This window comes from Amphibalanus amphitrite, unplaced genomic scaffold, assembly GCF_019059575.1.
Source record: "Amphibalanus amphitrite isolate SeventyFive unplaced genomic scaffold, NRLGWU_Aamphi_draft 000200F_arrow, whole genome shotgun sequence".
Taxonomy (NCBI): domain Eukaryota; kingdom Metazoa; phylum Arthropoda; class Thecostraca; order Balanomorpha; family Balanidae; genus Amphibalanus; species Amphibalanus amphitrite.
This window is the reverse complement of record NW_024881695.1, coordinates 546393-563461: the sequence shown is the minus strand read 5'-3', so window position 1 is coordinate 563461 and position 17069 is coordinate 546393. Positions and strand designations below refer to the sequence as shown.

The window sequence follows — 17069 nt, the reverse complement described above, 5'->3', positions numbered from 1 at the left end:
TTCGCATTAACTGAGTCGGTACCGAGGAAACCACACTTTTTAGGTCAGCTAACAGTCCGCTGCCACACCCACGACAATGCGAAAGGCGCACCGTCAGAGCAGTGTTGGGTGCGCCAGATTGCGACCTTCACCTTGGGCCCGGGGGGCTGGGTCGCCGTATAAAACGGAACGCCATATGGCGGTCGGCACCAGTCGGTCTCAACACTCCCAAACCAGACATGAAGGTGAGTGCTCCAGGCTCCAATAAACACAGTAATCTACTGTACAAGCGTTCTGATGGAAAACCAGCATTTATTTGAAAAGGAATAAAAAAAATGTTTGCACGGAAACCAATTCAATGAGCGCAACCCGTCGACTGGACCTGTTTCCATTATGCTCTTACATACAAATAGAAGAGCCGTAGCAGTTATGTCTTATCGTTGAGCAATTACATACAAACGATTACTTTCACTTGGTATAAATATACACCAGCTAATAAAGCTAAATCATTTTTCAGGTGTTCCTCGTCGCCGCCGTGCTGGCCGTGGCCGCCGCCGATTCTCCGGCTCCGTACCACCCGACTCCGGCTCCGTACCACCCGGCTCCGGCCTACAAGCCGGCTCCCTACCACCCGCAGACCCAGTACAAGGAGGAGGCCAGGCCGTTCGCCTTCGACTACGCCGTCAACGACCACTACACCGGCACCAACTTCGCCCGCAACGAGCAGAGCGACGGTCACAACGTGCAGGGCTACTACTCGGTGGTTCTGCCCGACGGCCGTACCCAGCACGTCAAGTACACGGCTGACCGCTACGGTGGATACAACGCCGAGGTCACCTACGACGGATATGCCACCTACCCCCAGCAGCACTCTGCCCCTGCCTACAAGCCTGCTCCCTACCATCCGGCTCCTGCCTACAAGCCGGCCCCCTACCACCCGGCCCCTGCCTACAAGCCGGCCCCCTACCACCCGGCCCCTGCCTACAAGCCGGCCCCTGCCTATAAGCCTGCCCCTGCCTACAAGCCGGCGCCCGCCTACAAGCCGGCCCCTGCCTACAAGCCGGCGCCCGCCTATAAGCCAGCTCTTACCTACAAGCCAGCTCGCTATTAATTGAATGAGATGCGATGATTTGTGTGGGGAGCGGTCAGCGGAACAAGATAGTAATATTATTGATAGGCTGAATTGTTTGCCAAATACATATAAATGCTTGATGAATTTATAAATATATTATCATTCACCTGCGAATGTATCATGTTTAGCAACGAATATTCTAATTCGTTACTGATATTCAGCGAAAAGAACTATTATTGCGTTTTCATGAACACTGAACAGCACAGAAATATCACCAGCCAATGGAAGTTCCGAAACTGTAACGAGAGCAGCAGCTAACTATGAAGTACTCGGCAGAAGCACGAACTTAATGCATTGGAAAGTTGCACACTGCACAACCAGTCATTCATCCATTCATCCGTTCATTCATTCATTCATTCGTTGTGGTATTTATAAGTATTGGCTTCCATTGTGCTTTCCCCTTTATCATATGAGCATCAGCGTATCAGCAGTCAGCATTCCATGAAGCCTGGCATGGTTTCGATAAGGGAAATAGTGTACATCCAAATTAATCACAACTGGTTGAAGTAGCTATTGAAGGATCGGCTCTCCAAGTCAAATTCGTAAAACTTTCTTTTTCTCGCACAAGATACATATAAGCCGTTTTCACGACGAACAACCTAGCGAATGCACCAAACTTGACCAAATCTGCACCAAATCACCAGCTTTACGGAGTGGAGACCACTTGGTTTTCGAGTTACCTCTCAAATCACTATCAGCGTGTCAGACTGTGCACTTCCGCTGGACGTCAACGCTTATCCAATGCAATCAGAAATATAATTGGCGTCTATCAGGGCACCTCGCGCGAACCCCTCTTGTACACTTGTACAGCCCTCTGCAAACTGCGTGGTAGGTATTCTTTTTTCGACAAAACCGAGAATAACGCGAATACTATGCCATCGGTCACTCGGAAATCGTAACAGTATGACGCGCGAGACTTCGCACCTTAGATTGGCATTATCATCGTGTTCATTTTCTATCCAGTTTGGCAACAAAATCCAAAAGTTTATATTTGCCCCCAAAACAGACTTTTGCATTTTGTTGCCACACAAGGCGTATACTTTGTCTAGTGATAGACCTAATCGAAGAAGTGGAGCATGGCGCATCTATTTGCAGTGAGTTTCGACCGACTGATAACATAGCCTTTGAGTTATCACCGGTTTTGTCGAAAAAAAGAATACCTACCACGCAGTCTGCTGAGGGCTGTACAACATTTTCTCCAACAATTTCAGCTTATATGTCAACAGCGATGTCAACATCACGCAATGCGCCAATGAAACACAGATCCTGGTCACCAGACGTAAATGTGACATTGCGCAACTCGTTCAGCGCATGGAATCGGCTCTGTGCACTTTGCTTCTGTGGCTCGCTCTAAATCAGATGAAAGTAAACTCTAGCAAGACTCAACTGATTGTACTCGGCACTCGTCAAATGCTACTCGGTCTTCCAAAAATGTGTATCAATGTAAACGGTGTGATTGTAGAAGAGATTCCGCGAGTCAAAAAATTAGGCAAATGGACAGACACTTGACTTACGAACCGCATGTCAACCAGTTGGTAGCGAAGTGTACTGGCTTATTGGTCGGCCTCAGTCATGCAAGACATCGTATCCCCCATGAGGTACTACCAGCGCTCGTGTATGGACTAGTGATCCGCTATTGCATCTCTGTATACGGTAACTATACCGCTCACTCATTGTCGCGTGTGCAGAAACTACTTAACTTTTGTGCAAGAGTGGTCTCAGGGCGGCGTAGACGTGAGCACGTAAGCGATATACTGGCTGAGTTGAACTGGTTACCTGCCCAGGGCCTCGTAATGTACCGAATATTGTGTTTAATTAAAGCCGTCCTGACCCATGGACAGCCGAGCGGCTCTGCTGGCCTGTTTCGTACCGCGCTGAGTGTGAGATTGAGGTCGACCAGACAGGATGACCTTCTTGTTTTGCCACGTGTCAAAAACCGAGTCTGGCAAGCGAAGGTTTGCCTATCGAGCCCAAGATTACTTTACTACTCATCGAGCCGCCAGCGCGTTCAATGCCAGGCCGCGCGACATTAGGGAGACCCGCATATCGGCGTTCAAAGGGACCGTCAAGAAATACTTGAGCACGGCGCGGCGGTAAACGCACATATATGTACGCAAACGGAGCTTTTATTGTGATCTTAGAACGACCACTTTTGTTTTACATGTTTTAAGTGTCTTCTACCCAGATCGTGTCTTTCACCGGTTGAGTGTCTTTTGCCCATATTGTAGACGCGAGCACATGAAGAAACAGTGATTGTCTGGATTAGCTTTAAATATATTCTGATTCTGATTCTGAATCTCCTTTGCAACAAATATCTTCTTGTGATGAGTTAATTTCACTGTTTTAATCAAAAACAATGTCTGATAATTTGAAAGAAAAATTCTGATTCTGATTCGGAATCTCCTTTGCAACAAATATCTTCTTGTGATGAGTTTAATTCACTGTTTTAAAGGGACAGTATCATCGAAAAAAAATCCATGTATGGAGCTGATTTTTTTTTTTACTAGCATTTCTTATTTTTCTGAATCAGAAAAACATAGTTTGAGGACCGAACTCAGTGAAAAATATTGCAACCACATTTCATTTTCATGATTCATTTTCATGAGCGAACCACCACTATACAAGCATGGCCGCCAGTTTGGAAGCATGCAAAATTACTACAGAACTGGCGCAGATAATACATTATTGACGCTACGCTTACGCGGTCGTTCTTCTGATTGAGTTGTCCTTAGGGAGAGGTAGCCTTAGGTATTGCCTATAAAAATATAACGTGACAATTGGAGGGAGTGACAATTGGACGTGACAATTGACAATGGGAGAAAATATCACGTGACAATCACGTGATAAACGTCATACATTGGAGGGAGATTGTGATTCAAGCTGGAGGAATTCCTTTGTTGAGCCGCTAGAATCCGAAGGAAACAGCGGAAATTGCCTACGACTATTTAATGAATTTAACGGTGATGAATAAGTGCGAAAAACGTTTTGGCTTTATAAAATTTGATGAAATGACCAGGGTAAAAGTTTTATTACTGGCGGTCAATTCAAAACGGCGCAAACATTTAAACAGTGAAGATAGTGAAGCACGATTCAAAGTGTGGTACACCTTTCGTACTTTGAGCGGCGATAGCGGGATAACGGTGTGGAGCTTCGAGGATCGGTCTTCAGTTCCCGGACCAGAAAGGTGGGGCCTATGCAATGTCAAATTTCATCAAAATGGTGATACTGTCCCTTTAATCAAAAGCAATGTCTGATAGTTTGAAAGAAAAATTCTGATTCTGATTCGGAATCTCCTTTGCAACAAATATCTTCTTATGATGAGTTTAATTCACTGCTTTAATCAAAAACAATGTCTGATAATTTGAAAGAAAAATCAGGTATTAAGCAACTGTGCTACCCAAACTGATAACTTCTGAGAAACACAATGAACTTAACTTGACCAATTCTGCACCAAATCTGCACCTAATGTGCACCAAATGTGTACCAATGAGCCGTCGTGAAAACGGCTATTAGGGCAGACATGGCACCAGTGATAATACCCCTCAGACCATCAGCAGATTCAGAAAGGCGACCTTGGACCCCATGCGGGGCTTACCCCCAAACAAGTTTCTCCAATCTTCAAAATCTAATCGAATTTCGATTTCGTATGCACTGATGTGCAGCTTAAAGGGACCCTCCCATGTTCAAAAAAGTTAATGAATTGGCATAAAAGTGATGTCGCTCGGTTCAGAAAGAGCGAAAACGAATATCTACTAAATTTCATCGAAAAATATTCACCGGTTTTCAAGATATTAGACTCTTACTTTTGTTTACTTTTTGGGATCTCCGCTGTTCCTAGCGACTTTATTTTAACCCTCGCCCGTAAACGGTGTTTTGCCACCTTCGCCCATGCAGGGGGGGGGGGGGTTGGTGCGACCCCCCCCCCTGGCGTTTGAAAACGGAGCGTCGTAGAGCTTAGCGGAAAAGACCAACGGATTGTCTCTCAACGAGATCTCGCGATTGGTGGTATATTTTTTGGTCCTAGGTCAACATTTGACCTACTTATGACCGGTCAAATGTCAAATTTTCGGAAACATCTAACTTTTTCAGATTTCCGCGCCGATTGCGGCACAACGGTAAGAGATATCGACTTGAAACCTTCACTGTCGTGATCCTTGATCAATCCTCTATCGTTTGGTGTGTATTTCGATGTCATAAGTCTAAAAATGATGCGTTGGGAGCATCGGAAGTCTGCAAGGTCATTTGTGCATTGGGTCACGTCAGGCGTGTGACGTCACTGACCTGACCCTGACCCAAAATGAACTACAAGAAACAACCGACGATGCCTGAAATGGATAGAAAATTCGAATTCAGGGCATCAAAATACCCCGAAAAGACATACAAGTGCAAGAAGTCATTACAGGTCAACCGAGGTCACTGACCTTACCTTGACCTTTAGTAACCTTCAAAATGTCAACGGACATTGTGCCAATGTCAAATCAGCCAGCTGTGATTCTAAAACAATCCATCGGTGTGTCAGGTCAGTCGGCATTTATACCAATGTGAAGCAATCTCCAATTAAGCGTAAATCTGGCCGGAGGTTGTTCCCTTTATGACGTCATAACTCCGTGACCTGACATGACCTTGACAAAAAAAATACCAAAAGTTGCGCAAAGGATGCCCCATAGGGTACTGAACATTTGAGCAGGCTATCTGAAACGGTTCGGCGTGTAGCTAAGAAAAACCTCAGGGGGGGGGGGGGGTTGCACCAACCCCCCCCCCTACATGGGCGAGGGTTAAAGTGCGACACTTGTTGCGCGCAAAGCAGCATATGCCACCGCGTGCTGCCAAACGTTTTAGTAAAAGATTTAAAATCGTTAGATCTGCACTGACGTTACACATTCAGAGGGGGCATTCTAATGCATTTGCCCCTCTAAACTCAAGTGATGCAACTTTGAAATTAGATATTTTCGATTTGAGGCATCTCTCGATCATGTGAGTTCTCAAACCAGTAAGTGCAAGCCAGGGACATCATTTTGGATATCTCAACTCAAAACTTATGTTAAGGTGGGATGGTCACTTTAAAGGAAAACTTCCCTAATAATACTTGTTTTGTGTTCTCTGTTTATCCTTGAAAAACCATACATTGTCCTGGACTTTGGGCGCTGCGGGGGGATGCATTTGCCCCAAATGACCTCCCCCTCCCCCCTCCCGGTCCCCGGATCCGCCAGTGCCTTAGACCAATAAGTGTTGGGAGGTAACAGCCATTTCCATCAAATGCTCCTCCAAATGATGCTTAGCTTTATGAGGAGATCGGTGAGGTTTAAAGAAGTTTGATAGAAAATGTGAATTGCCATAATACACCAAACATTATTCAAACGTCAAGTCCCAAAGACTCGAGCTTGATTTTTAGCTGAAACCCTCGAGACATTTGCATCTCAGTGGGCTTATTTTTTGCGCCTTAGAGGAGGTTGAGATAGAAATGTATCCGTCGCCGCCCTGGCGTTTGCAAAAAAACAAAACATGTCATAGTGTGTAATGGCGGGCTGTATTTTCGTCTGTTTTCGTCTTGAGTGCGGCTGAGACTCGGCTGGATGAACAGTCTTTCTCACCCGTAAATAATTTCCTTGTCTGTCCATTAAGTGGCTGATGTACGCAGATTTAAGCATGTGTTTATATCAAACTCCCTAATTTCCGAAGACACATTCTTGAGCATTTAATCACATATATTTACGGCATTCTTATTAAATAAAAAAAAAGATATTTAAAGTTTTACACGGAGGAAAAAGAAGAATCTTAACCCTCGCACGACCAGGCCATTTCTCATAACACGAACGACCAGGGGGGGGGGGTTGTTACGACCCCCCCCCCTGGCGTTTCGAAACGGAAGGTCGTAGAGCTTAGCGGAAAAAACCAACGGATTGCTCTCAACGAGATCTCGCGATTGGTGGTATATTTTTTGGTCCTAGGTCAACATTTGACCTACTTATGACCGGTCAAAGGTCAAATTTTCCGAAAAAAATCAAACTTTTTCAACTTTCCGCGGCGATTGCGGCAAAACGGTGGGAGATATCGACTTAAAACCTTCACTATCGTGTTCCTTGATTAATTCTCTATCGTTTGGTATGTATTTCGTTTCCCTAGCTCTAAAAATGGCGCGTTGGGAGCGCCGGAAGTCGGCAAGGTCACAGTCGGCGGCAGAAATTCGAAAAATCAAAATTTAAATTTTTGAAATCTGATTGTATTTTTGGATTTGGGAGGTCCATTTGCTCCCTATAGAAGCTAATATTGCTGCATATTCCCATTGAGGTGACAAGAATTAGCAAAATAGTGGTTCGGGCGCTTTTCAAAAATAGTACCGGACGCTGTTCCTCTTGTGACGTCATAGCTCCGTGACCTGACCTGACCCGGTCAATTTTCTTGCACCACACGATAGCCAATGCTTGCCCCAACATGCATGGGAAGTTTCATCATGATCCATCAAACAATGTGGGTATCACCGGCAGAAAACCTAGGGATTCGGCGCACACGTTTGGTAATTGTCGGCCGGAGGTGTACCTCTTATGACGTCATAACTCCGTGACCTGACATGACCCGATCAATTTTTTTTCGGCAAAAGATGCGCAAAGGTTGCCCCAGAGGGTATTGAAAATTTCAGCCCGCTACGACAAGCCGTTTAGCGTGCACTTCGAAAAAACCTCAAGGGGGGGTTGATACAACCCCCCCCCCCCTAGGCGTTCTAGGGTTAATGATGACCAGCCTTGTAAGCCGGGGCGGCGTGATGCGTGGGATAGGCGGCCTGTCCATCGTAGGTGACCTCGGCGTTGTATCCACCGTAGTGGTCAGCCGTGTACTTGACGTGCTGGGTACGGCCGTCGGGCAGAACCACCGAGTAGTAGCCCTGCACGTTGTGACCGTCGCTCTGCTCGTTGCGGGCGAAGTTGGTGCCGGTGTAGTGGTCGTTGACGGCATATTCGAAGGCGAATGGCATGGCCTCCTCCTTGTACTGGGTCTGCGGGTGGTGGAGAGCCGGCTTGTAGGCCGGAGCCGGGTGGTACGGAGCCGGAGTCGGGTGGTACGGAGCCGGAGAATCGGCGGCGGCCACGGCCAGCACGGCGGCGACGAGGAACACCTGAAACATGCAGATTAGTGCAGTCAATATAACGGCTGAATTGTTTTCCATTTTTGTACTCATGATAAATCATCATACACAAACCGAAACAGGTAAAACTCCAAAGCATTATCATATAAAATCGTAATAAGTTTAATATTACATCTATGGCATATGTACAATAAATAGCTCACCTTCATGCTGATTGGTTGGTTGGTTGGTTGGTTGGTTGGTTGGTTGGTTGGTTGGTTGGTTGGTTGGTTGAACGAGTGTGCAGAGTAACTGGTGCCGACTACCACGGTCAGACACCTTTTATACAGCGAGCGGGCACCCTCACGGTCTAGGTCACGGCCTGACCCGCCGATAGCATAACCACAAATCTAGATTTGGTTAGGTTACGGCGTTCCACTGCAGCCAAAACGGAGACTAGACACGCAAAACTACGTATTACAGCCAACAAAAACAGAATTACAAATATAAGACAACACCACTATAAAGGGAGGCTAAACACGCATGAAGCATCAGCGCACATATTTAGAATAATTCGTACATTTCTTTGCATTAACAAAGAATAAATAAGAATGGGAAGGGAATGTAGACATTTCAGTCAACGCATCTGACTTAAACTTGAAGTTTAAGGACCTTCAGCACTCTGTACTTAGGTACAATTCTGTTTCATGCATTACGGAGCGTTTTGTACGATGAACATTGTCTGATGAGTAATTATATAATAGATATAACTTTTCATTCGAATGTAGTTAAAATACAAAAGAGGAAAAAAATGATGAAAATGGCAACTTTGGTTTCGTTGCTAGCAACACGACGACATCAGACAAATACAAACTTGCTTATCGTTATTGGGATTAGTAATAGCCGGGTGGTGACCTAGGAAGAAAATTCACTTAAAGAGACTCCCACTTTCAAAAAAGTTAATGAATTGGCATAAAAGTGATGTTCCGTGGTTCAGAAAGATCTAAAATGAATATCTACCAAATTTCACCCAAAAATATTTACTGTTTTTCAAGATATTAGATTTTTGTTACCTTTTGAGACCTCCACCGCTGTTCCTACGACGGCATTTGGAAGCAATAATTTGGCATCCATAAAGTGCGGCAGATGTTGCGCACAAAGCAGCATATCAGACCGAGACACTCGCCGGCGCCATGGATCACCGAAAACGACGAGCTGCAGACCATGATGAGAGAGCGTGACTTGGCCGACGCTGAGAGGCGTGCTCAGCCGGCTGACGAGCAAGCGGCCCAGCGGTACAGACTCTGTCGGAACCGAGTGAAGAGCGCCCAGATCAGCGCCAAGTCAGACTTCTTCCAGACTTCAGACTTACCACCGGTCGCGCCGTACCACGTGGAAGGACATCAGACGCTTCCTCATCTCACCTAGAGCCGGAGCGTCTTCTGCGTCTTCATCTCCGAGTGGCCCTCGCTGGGCTGACAGACTAAACGAGTACTTCGCGTCGGTCGGCCCGAGCGTGGCCGCCGTGCTGGAGGAGGCGCAGCGCGTGACCGAGCCGCTGCCGCCGCGGCCGCCTCGCGTGGTCAGCGGCGATTTCCGCGTCCACCCCGTGACACTGTCAGAGCTGTCAGCTGCCGTGAAACGTATGTCAGCGTCTAATGCGAGTGGTGGTGACGGTATCACGATAGGTATGCTGCGCATGACTTTCCCAGTGATAGGCCCGCATCTGTTAAAGGTCATTAACTCGTCGCTGGTGTCTGGAAAGTTACCCGCCGACTGGAAAGTGGCTCATGTCATACCGTTGCATAAGTCTGGCTCGATGGATGACCCGTCTAACTATCGTCCGCTGTCGCTCCTGTCAACTGTCGCTAAGGTCGCTGAGAGTGTTGTTTGCGGTCAGCTGATGACTTACCTGCTCACGCACAATATTCTCTCCGAGGTGCAGCACGGCTTCCGGCCCGGCCGATCCACGGAGTCGGCGATGCTGGATACTGTCAGTTTTCTCATGGATGGTCTGGATGACGGTCTCATCGGTTCTCTCACGACCGCCGACACTAGCAAGGCTTTTGACAGTGTCCAGCATCCCCGGCTCCTGGAAAAGCTGGGCTGGTACGGTATTAGCGCACACTGGTTCCGTGACTGGTTGAGTGACAGGTGCCAGATGGTGCGGGGTGGTGAGGAGGTGAAGCCAATCACCCACGGCGTGATACAGGGATCACTTTTGGGACCGATCTTATTTTTGCTATTTTCAAACGATCTTGCGTCCTATGTCGACTCCAAAATAGTGATGTACGCCGATGACGTTCAGTTTTTACATCTAGCATCACCGAAGCGAATTTTAGAGCTCAAGACAGATACCGAATGTACTTTAGACATTGCGAGTCATTGGTTTGTTCAAAACTGCCTAAAAATCAACCCCAAGAAGACCGAACTGTTAGTTGTAAAATCACGTAGGAGGCAGCTTGACTTTGATTTTAATGTACTGTTTGGAGATGATGTTATTCAAACTTCCGCTAGCATTAAGGTATTGGGTGTAATTGTCGACTCTGGCTTGACCTTTGAGTCACATGTGACGGAGGTGATTCGCCGATGCTACGCCACACTAGGAGGACTGTGTAAATCTTCGCGATGCTTACCGAAAGAAGTGAAGAAACTGATCGTTGAGATGCTGATCTTCCCCCACATCCGCTACTGTTTGTCGGTCTGGTCGAGCTGTGGCGTTGTTCAGCGTCGCCGCGTGCAGCGAGTTATTAATCACTGCGCACAGGTGGTTATGGGAGCGCGCCGCTCAGCACACGTGACTCCGCTGTTGGAGGAGCTCGGGTGGCCCCAGATAGACGAGCTTGTGGCGGAGAGTGACTGCGGTGTTGTTCACTACTTGGTTAACAATACCAGTGCGCCGAGGTGTCTCTCGGAGCGGCTCGAGCGCCGCAGTGACGTCTCTAGTAGAGAGACTCGTGCCACTGAGAGCGACCTGCTCCAGCTGCCGAAACCCCGCACCGAGCAGGCGCGGCGGTTCTTCCGGTACCGCGCCGTTGCACGCTGGAACTCACTGGCCCTGGATGTGCGTGACAGTAAAACGTCTGCTGGGTGTCGCAGGCGCTTTAGGAAGGCGCTTTAGGCTCTTATAATGTGTGATACCACGTCATACGTGCTGTACTTTTTTCCTTTAACATCTTTACCATTCAGCGTATATGTATTTATGTATTGACACTTGGACAGAATAGCCGTGAATATGGAGTTCCAAACGAAATAAATGATGATGATGATGATATGCCACCACGTTTTACCGATGGATAAGATTTAAAAGTCGGTTAGATCCCCGCTGACGTCACAAAGTCTAAGGGACATTTAAATGCATTAGCCTATTTAGAATTTGAAAACTGCATGTTTGAAATTAAATATTTCCGAATTAAAGCAGTCCCCGATGTTGTGAATATGCAAACCGGTAGTTGCGAGCCAGGGACTCCAATTTGGCTACCTCAACTCAAAATTAATGTTAAGCTGTGATGGTCAATTTAGTGACCAATGAACATCACAGCTTAACATTAATTTTGAGTTGAGATAGCCAAATTGGGGTCCCTGGCTCGCAACTGCCGGTTTGTGTACTCACAGCATAGAGAAATAACTTAAATCGGAAATATTTAAGTTCAAAGTCAGCAGCACTCGAATTCAGAGGGGCTAATGCATTTGAGTGCCCCCTCTGACTTTGTGACGTCAGTGCAGATCTAGCGATTTTTAAATCTTATACTAAATCCTTGATAAAAGAATATTGTTGCTGTGGTAGCATCGTGTTCGTGTTCATCGTGTTCACCTAGCACAGGCGCATCGAGTGATATACTTTTTGTTCGGGTGAGGTCAATTTAAGGCATTGACCTCGTGAGTCGTGAAAAGGTCAGGTCAGAGCTCCCAGGTCACGAGGCTGGTCGAGTAAGGTCATGTTGCATATCATTCGATTTGGCAGGTCTTTCTGAGTCCATTTGTGGCTCTCCCGATTCGCTAGCTCAATTTGATCGGGAGTTATTGAAGAAAACTTTATGACCCTTGTGACGTCGCATATGACGTCACGCAAGGGCAACAATGCAAATGTGAAGCATCGGACCTTGCAAGGAGTGCATGAAATCACGATTCTATATGCTTGAGATAGTTTCAGATCATTCCCGGCGCCACAGGGTCTCGGCTAACATGTTAACTGGTGGGCCAAATGGCCCACCAGTGACCCGAAATGGCCCACCAGCCTCAAAGATTTGGCCCACCAGTAATTTTCCGAAAAATCTAAGTTTTCACATTTTTCACATTTCAAATTGAATTAGCAGATCTTATCGTACATTTTCAGGCTGTAAAGGACCCATCGGTGAAACATATTCTTGTGAAAAAAAAACTTCAACCTATTGTTTGCAATATCCTCTTGGGGTAAAAAGTGAACTATAGTGGACTAAGTGGACTAAGCCTCGGTCACACTTCACCGGATTGGACCAATGGACGAGAAACGGACGGCGTCCGGTGATGTCCGGGGGATGTCCGTTCGTTTCCGTTGGACGTCCGTTTCTCATCCGTTCATATCCGTTCCATGTCCGGTGGTGTCCGGTGTGCTCAACCGGACACCACCGGACATGGAACGGATATTAACGGATGACAAACGGACGTCCAACGGAAACAAACGGACATCACCGGACGCTGACAGTTCTCGTCCGTTTCTCGTCCGTTGGTCCAATCCGGTGAAGTGTGACCGAGGCTTTAAATTTTATGCAATAATCGTGAAAGACGTCTGCCTCTATCAATTACAGATAGTGTCGGCGGCTTCCAGCCGATCGAGGTCTGCGAGAGTTCTTGCAAGCTTTCCGATCGATCGAGTGGTTGCAGTCACATAAGCATCTGCCGCAGACCAGTCGGTTACAAGAAAGACTACGAAAAAAGAACAGACCAGTTCAGACGGTCGGGGATAAGCCTGCGAGCGATCTCAGACGGCTCGCCGATAGACACGATATAAGCCAGAGTCAAACTAGAGGTAGTGTCGGCGACTTCCAGCCGATTGAAGTCTGCAAGCGATATTATGCGTCTTCACGACCGGTATGATGCTTGCAGTCACACATCTGACCAGTTGGACGAATTTCGAACCGTTCACAGTCAGCGTTCCAAAAATTTATCATTTGGGCTGAAGATGACACTCAAGAATAAGAATGGATAATTTTCCACTCTCACATTTTGGGTGGCTCGAATTTTCCACTCAGACACCCAAGAGAAATCTGAAGTTTGGGACACTGTTCACCAGAAGTGAACGTGTACATAACTTAGTTTTTTTTTTAAGAAAATATCAGGGCTGCGCAGTGCGCTTGGGCTTTTGAGTCAATTATTTTCCATGCGACACCAATAGGCTTAATGATCATTTTCAAAGATGTTGGGGTTGCTGCTACAACCCCCTTTTGGGGTTCCTGCTACAACCGACTTTATACATGTATACACTGAGAAAAAAGTTGACTCTTCCCAGTAGTGGGGGAGAGTTGTCATTTTTGGTTCAGCCAAAACTCTCACTTTGCTCAAAACTCTAGCAAAACTCCACATTTACTCTTACTGTATTCTCCTAAAACTACTTGAATATTCTTTCGACTCTTAGTTAACTCTGTTGAAACCCTTTCAAAACTCCGGAATACTCTTGTGACTCTTAATAAATTCTTCCATGACACGTCCAAAACTCTGGAACAACCCTGGTGACTCCTACAAAATGCTTCGATGCTCTCTTTAAACTCCTTTGTAACCCTTCCAAAGATCCCTTTCCAGGCCCGACTCTTTTAAAACTCTCACAAAACTCTACCCGTATCCTGCTAAAACTCCACCCAAACCACAATCGAACTCTTCTTTATTTCCAGCTAAATTCCCCAAAAGCGTTCTCAAAGACGTGCCTAAGAATCCGGAAGAAAACTCAAACAATTTTAAAGTTGAAATGTATTTATTTCCTGAGATTTCGTGTAGCGCGCACAGTCCGACACCAGCGGCGCCCGAACGGCCCGCGCTGTTCGCACCGGCCGGCCGCCAGCGAGCGAGCGAGCGCAGGGGCCGGCGGCGCGACGAAGAGCGCACTCCCGCCCGCCCCCGCCGTCCGCCAACACGGGAAGGCACCAGGAAACGATGGACAGAAAACAGAGAGCGGGAGAACAGCCGCACAAGAAGCCTACAAAACAAAAACGCGCTCTTCCGCTGCTCCAGCGCGCCCGACAGCCGGGCGGCCGGCGAACCACATGGACGTGCCTACGATAGCACATGGGCGCAGCTGCTGGCCGCCCCTTGCGACCGAGAAGCCTTCAAGGCTTCAGCGCACCATATCCTGGATGGCCTTGGCCACGTTTCGGTCCACCGCCTTTTCCACCGGTAGGTCTAGGATATAGCACCGCATGAACCAGCATGTGTTTTTCTGCAGCCGGCCGGTTTTTTGATGAAAGATGAAGAAGGCACACGCCCACAGGGTGAGGGCGTCGACCAGGCTGCCCGCCTCTCCGATGCTGAAGCCCTCCACCCAGACAGTGTACCGTGGCTCCTCCTCTTCATCGTCTTCCTTCTTCACGTGGGGGCGTCGGGGCGCGTCCTCGGGGAGAACATGCTCATACTCCCCCAAGACGCGCAACAGAGTCTCCGCAGCGCTGTCTGAAACACAGAGTCGGTGGTTATAGCAAAAAGATAATGATTGCTAAATAGCGGACATGGGGTTGGATCCCGTGATCTAGATCCGTGACCTCGTCCCAGGGATCTGACTCTTGGGAATGAGACTGGATGTTTCTTGGGGCAGGGGTTGGGAATGGTGGTGGTGGTGGAGGGGGGGGGGGATGCCGTGCGTATCAGCAAATCATTGAAGCGTAGGGCTAGGCAGTGCGTACCCTGCGAGAAGCAAAGAGTGTCATCGATGACTTAACTGTATGAAATGATAGGAACCAGCGAAATGAAGATCACGTTAGTATCTCACTTTCTTCGCAAATACGCGTATATTTAACCCGCGCGGGGCTGGGGGGGGGGTAAATTTTACCCCCCCTCGCGAATTTTTGCAATATCTCAAAAACAGCGGCGCGCAGTGCCGCCAAACTTTCAGTACCTTTTCTTACATCAATTTGACACGTTCCCTGAAAATTTGAGCGAAATCCGTCGGAAAGTTTTTGAGAAATTGACGTTTTAGTGACGTCATGTTCGCCATTTTCGCCTCAAAAACGGCAAAAGTTCAAACGCCGCTAACATCTTCATTTTTAAAGGAATCAAGACGTAACAAAAAAGGATATACGTAATTCTACTTTGTGTATCAAATGGCTATCTCGGTTTTTTGAAAATTTTGGATTTTGGCCCAAATTTTTTCAAAAAACTGACTTTTTGGGGACAATAACTATAAAATCCAAAATTTTGAGTGTATCGAAAAAAACCGGAATATATGTCAGAGAAGTGGTCTATGTGCACCTACATACCAAGTTTTAGAAGAATCGGTTCAAAAATGTGGGAGTTATTCAAAATTGTATGACGTCACGACACACAAAATTTTGAAAAATGACTTTTTTGGAAGTTCTAGACCTCGTACGGAAACAAAAATAGCACCATTCGATTCGCCGTGAAAAACTGCATCAGATAGACACCTTTTTAGGCCTTAACAACCGACTTCAAAATTTGACCTCACTTGACCTGACCTTGACCTGGCCTCGACCTGAAATTCATCCAGAGGTGGTCCATATCACTTACTGAGTGTGCCTATTGAATTCTATGAGTAAAATGACCCATAAAACATGTGTCGCACATGCCCTTTTCTATATTTTGTTTTTGGTGACCTGACCTGACCTGACCTGACCTTGACCTTGACCTCTGAATGATATTGTATGCAACGAATGTTGTCTTGGTAGCCTAAGAACACGTTTTGGGCGATCAGTCTCAGTCCATGACTCCATTCTTCGGCAACTACGGTGCAAGGCCGATACTGTAGGAACTTGCAATTTGTACCCTTGACCTGACCTTGACCTTGACCTCAAACTTAAAATTAAGTACATGTTTTTAGTTGTTCGTGATGAGATCTTTCGATTGGCGTTTGAATTTTCCAAATCGGACCATTAGTTCGGGAGATAACAGGGGGGGTAAAATTTACCCCCCCCCCCCCCCCAGCCCCGCGCGTTCGGCTGGAGACCCCAGCCCCGCGCGGGTTAATTAGTTTATAACGTTGCGCTCATGCAGTAATTTTTACTGTATACTGTCAAACGCTCAGCAAAGATAGTATATTCCAAGGTATATTCCTCACCATCGTTGCATGCATGCATCTTGTTGCAGGCAGCGGCAAGGAAGGGAGCCATCTTCTCCCGACACGCTCGCAGGCACTCGCTTCGGGACTCGGTGGAGCTCCGAAGTCTTACACTGAGAAACACATTTTAGAACTTATACTGATAGTACTCACCTGAGTACCTTCGATGGTTTCCATTTTGCCGCTTTGAGGAATTGGTCTTTCCCGAGAACTGTGCATGGTCTCCACTTCGGTTTCAGGAGTGGATTTGGTCTTGACCGAGATAGTTTAGTACTGGAAGTTGTCTAGCTACCCGTGTAACGCAAACAGTCGGTCTGCGGTGAGATTCGAACCAGCAGTCATTCGGTCAGAAAGGATGGTAAACTTCTCACTTTTTTCCTTATAGTTCTCGCAGCTGACGTGTTTTGACGACAGATGTCAGCACAGAAGGAAACTAAAGGCGTAGGTGGCGCTGTGTTAAGAGTAGAGCAGTTTGAAGTGCTGCGATTCCATTTTCGCTTAGGAAAATAGCAATTATTGATAAAAATAAAACATGTATTTTTCAGTAGAAGAAATAATTTTTAATGAAAAAGAGCCTTACTATATGACACGATGTTTATCGATTTTAACAGTTCAAACCAATTCAAATGGATATCCCTAAG

At 46.8% G+C, this 17069-nt stretch overlaps 3 protein-coding genes across 3 annotated transcripts in view; 1 reads left to right on the top strand and 2 right to left on the bottom strand.

Annotated features, from left to right (window-relative positions):
• The first annotated feature begins 186 nt into the window (after positions 1-186).
• Positions 187-1225, top strand: LOC122384847 (cuticle protein 7-like). The gene is made up of 2 exons (XM_043372626.1): positions 187-224; positions 497-1225. Exons 1-2 carry the CDS (start codon positions 219-221, stop codon positions 1088-1090), a joined length of 600 nt encoding a protein of 199 aa, XP_043228561.1. The 5' UTR covers positions 187-218; the 3' UTR covers positions 1091-1225.
• Positions 1226-7835: 6610 nt separating this feature from the next.
• LOC122384861 (cuticle protein 7-like) overlaps positions 7836-17069 on the bottom strand; it is a 29558-nt gene continuing 20324 nt past the window's right edge. Inside the window, exon 3 of the mRNA XM_043372646.1 lies at positions 7836-8222. Coding sequence (XP_043228581.1) covers positions 7836-8222 — 387 coding nt within the window. The remainder of the gene's footprint in view (positions 8223-17069) is intronic.
• LOC122384845 lies at positions 14443-17061 on the bottom strand. Its single transcript, XM_043372625.1, has 2 exons — positions 16429-17061; positions 14443-14810 (listed from the first exon to the last, which is right to left on the bottom strand). Exons 1-2 carry the CDS (start codon positions 16478-16480, stop codon positions 14479-14481), a joined length of 384 nt encoding a protein of 127 aa, XP_043228560.1. The 5' UTR covers positions 16481-17061; the 3' UTR covers positions 14443-14478.

Bases quoted from the DNA above. Each gene is read 5' to 3' on its own strand.
- LOC122384845 (XM_043372625.1), bottom strand. From the start codon at position 16,480: ATGGCTCCCTTCCTTGCCGCTGCCTGCAACAAGATGCATGCATGCAAC. The intron at 14,811-16,428 runs GTGAGGAATATA...TCTGTGTTTCAG, and splicing joins GATGCATGCATGCAACGATG to ACAGCGCTGCGGAGACTCTG.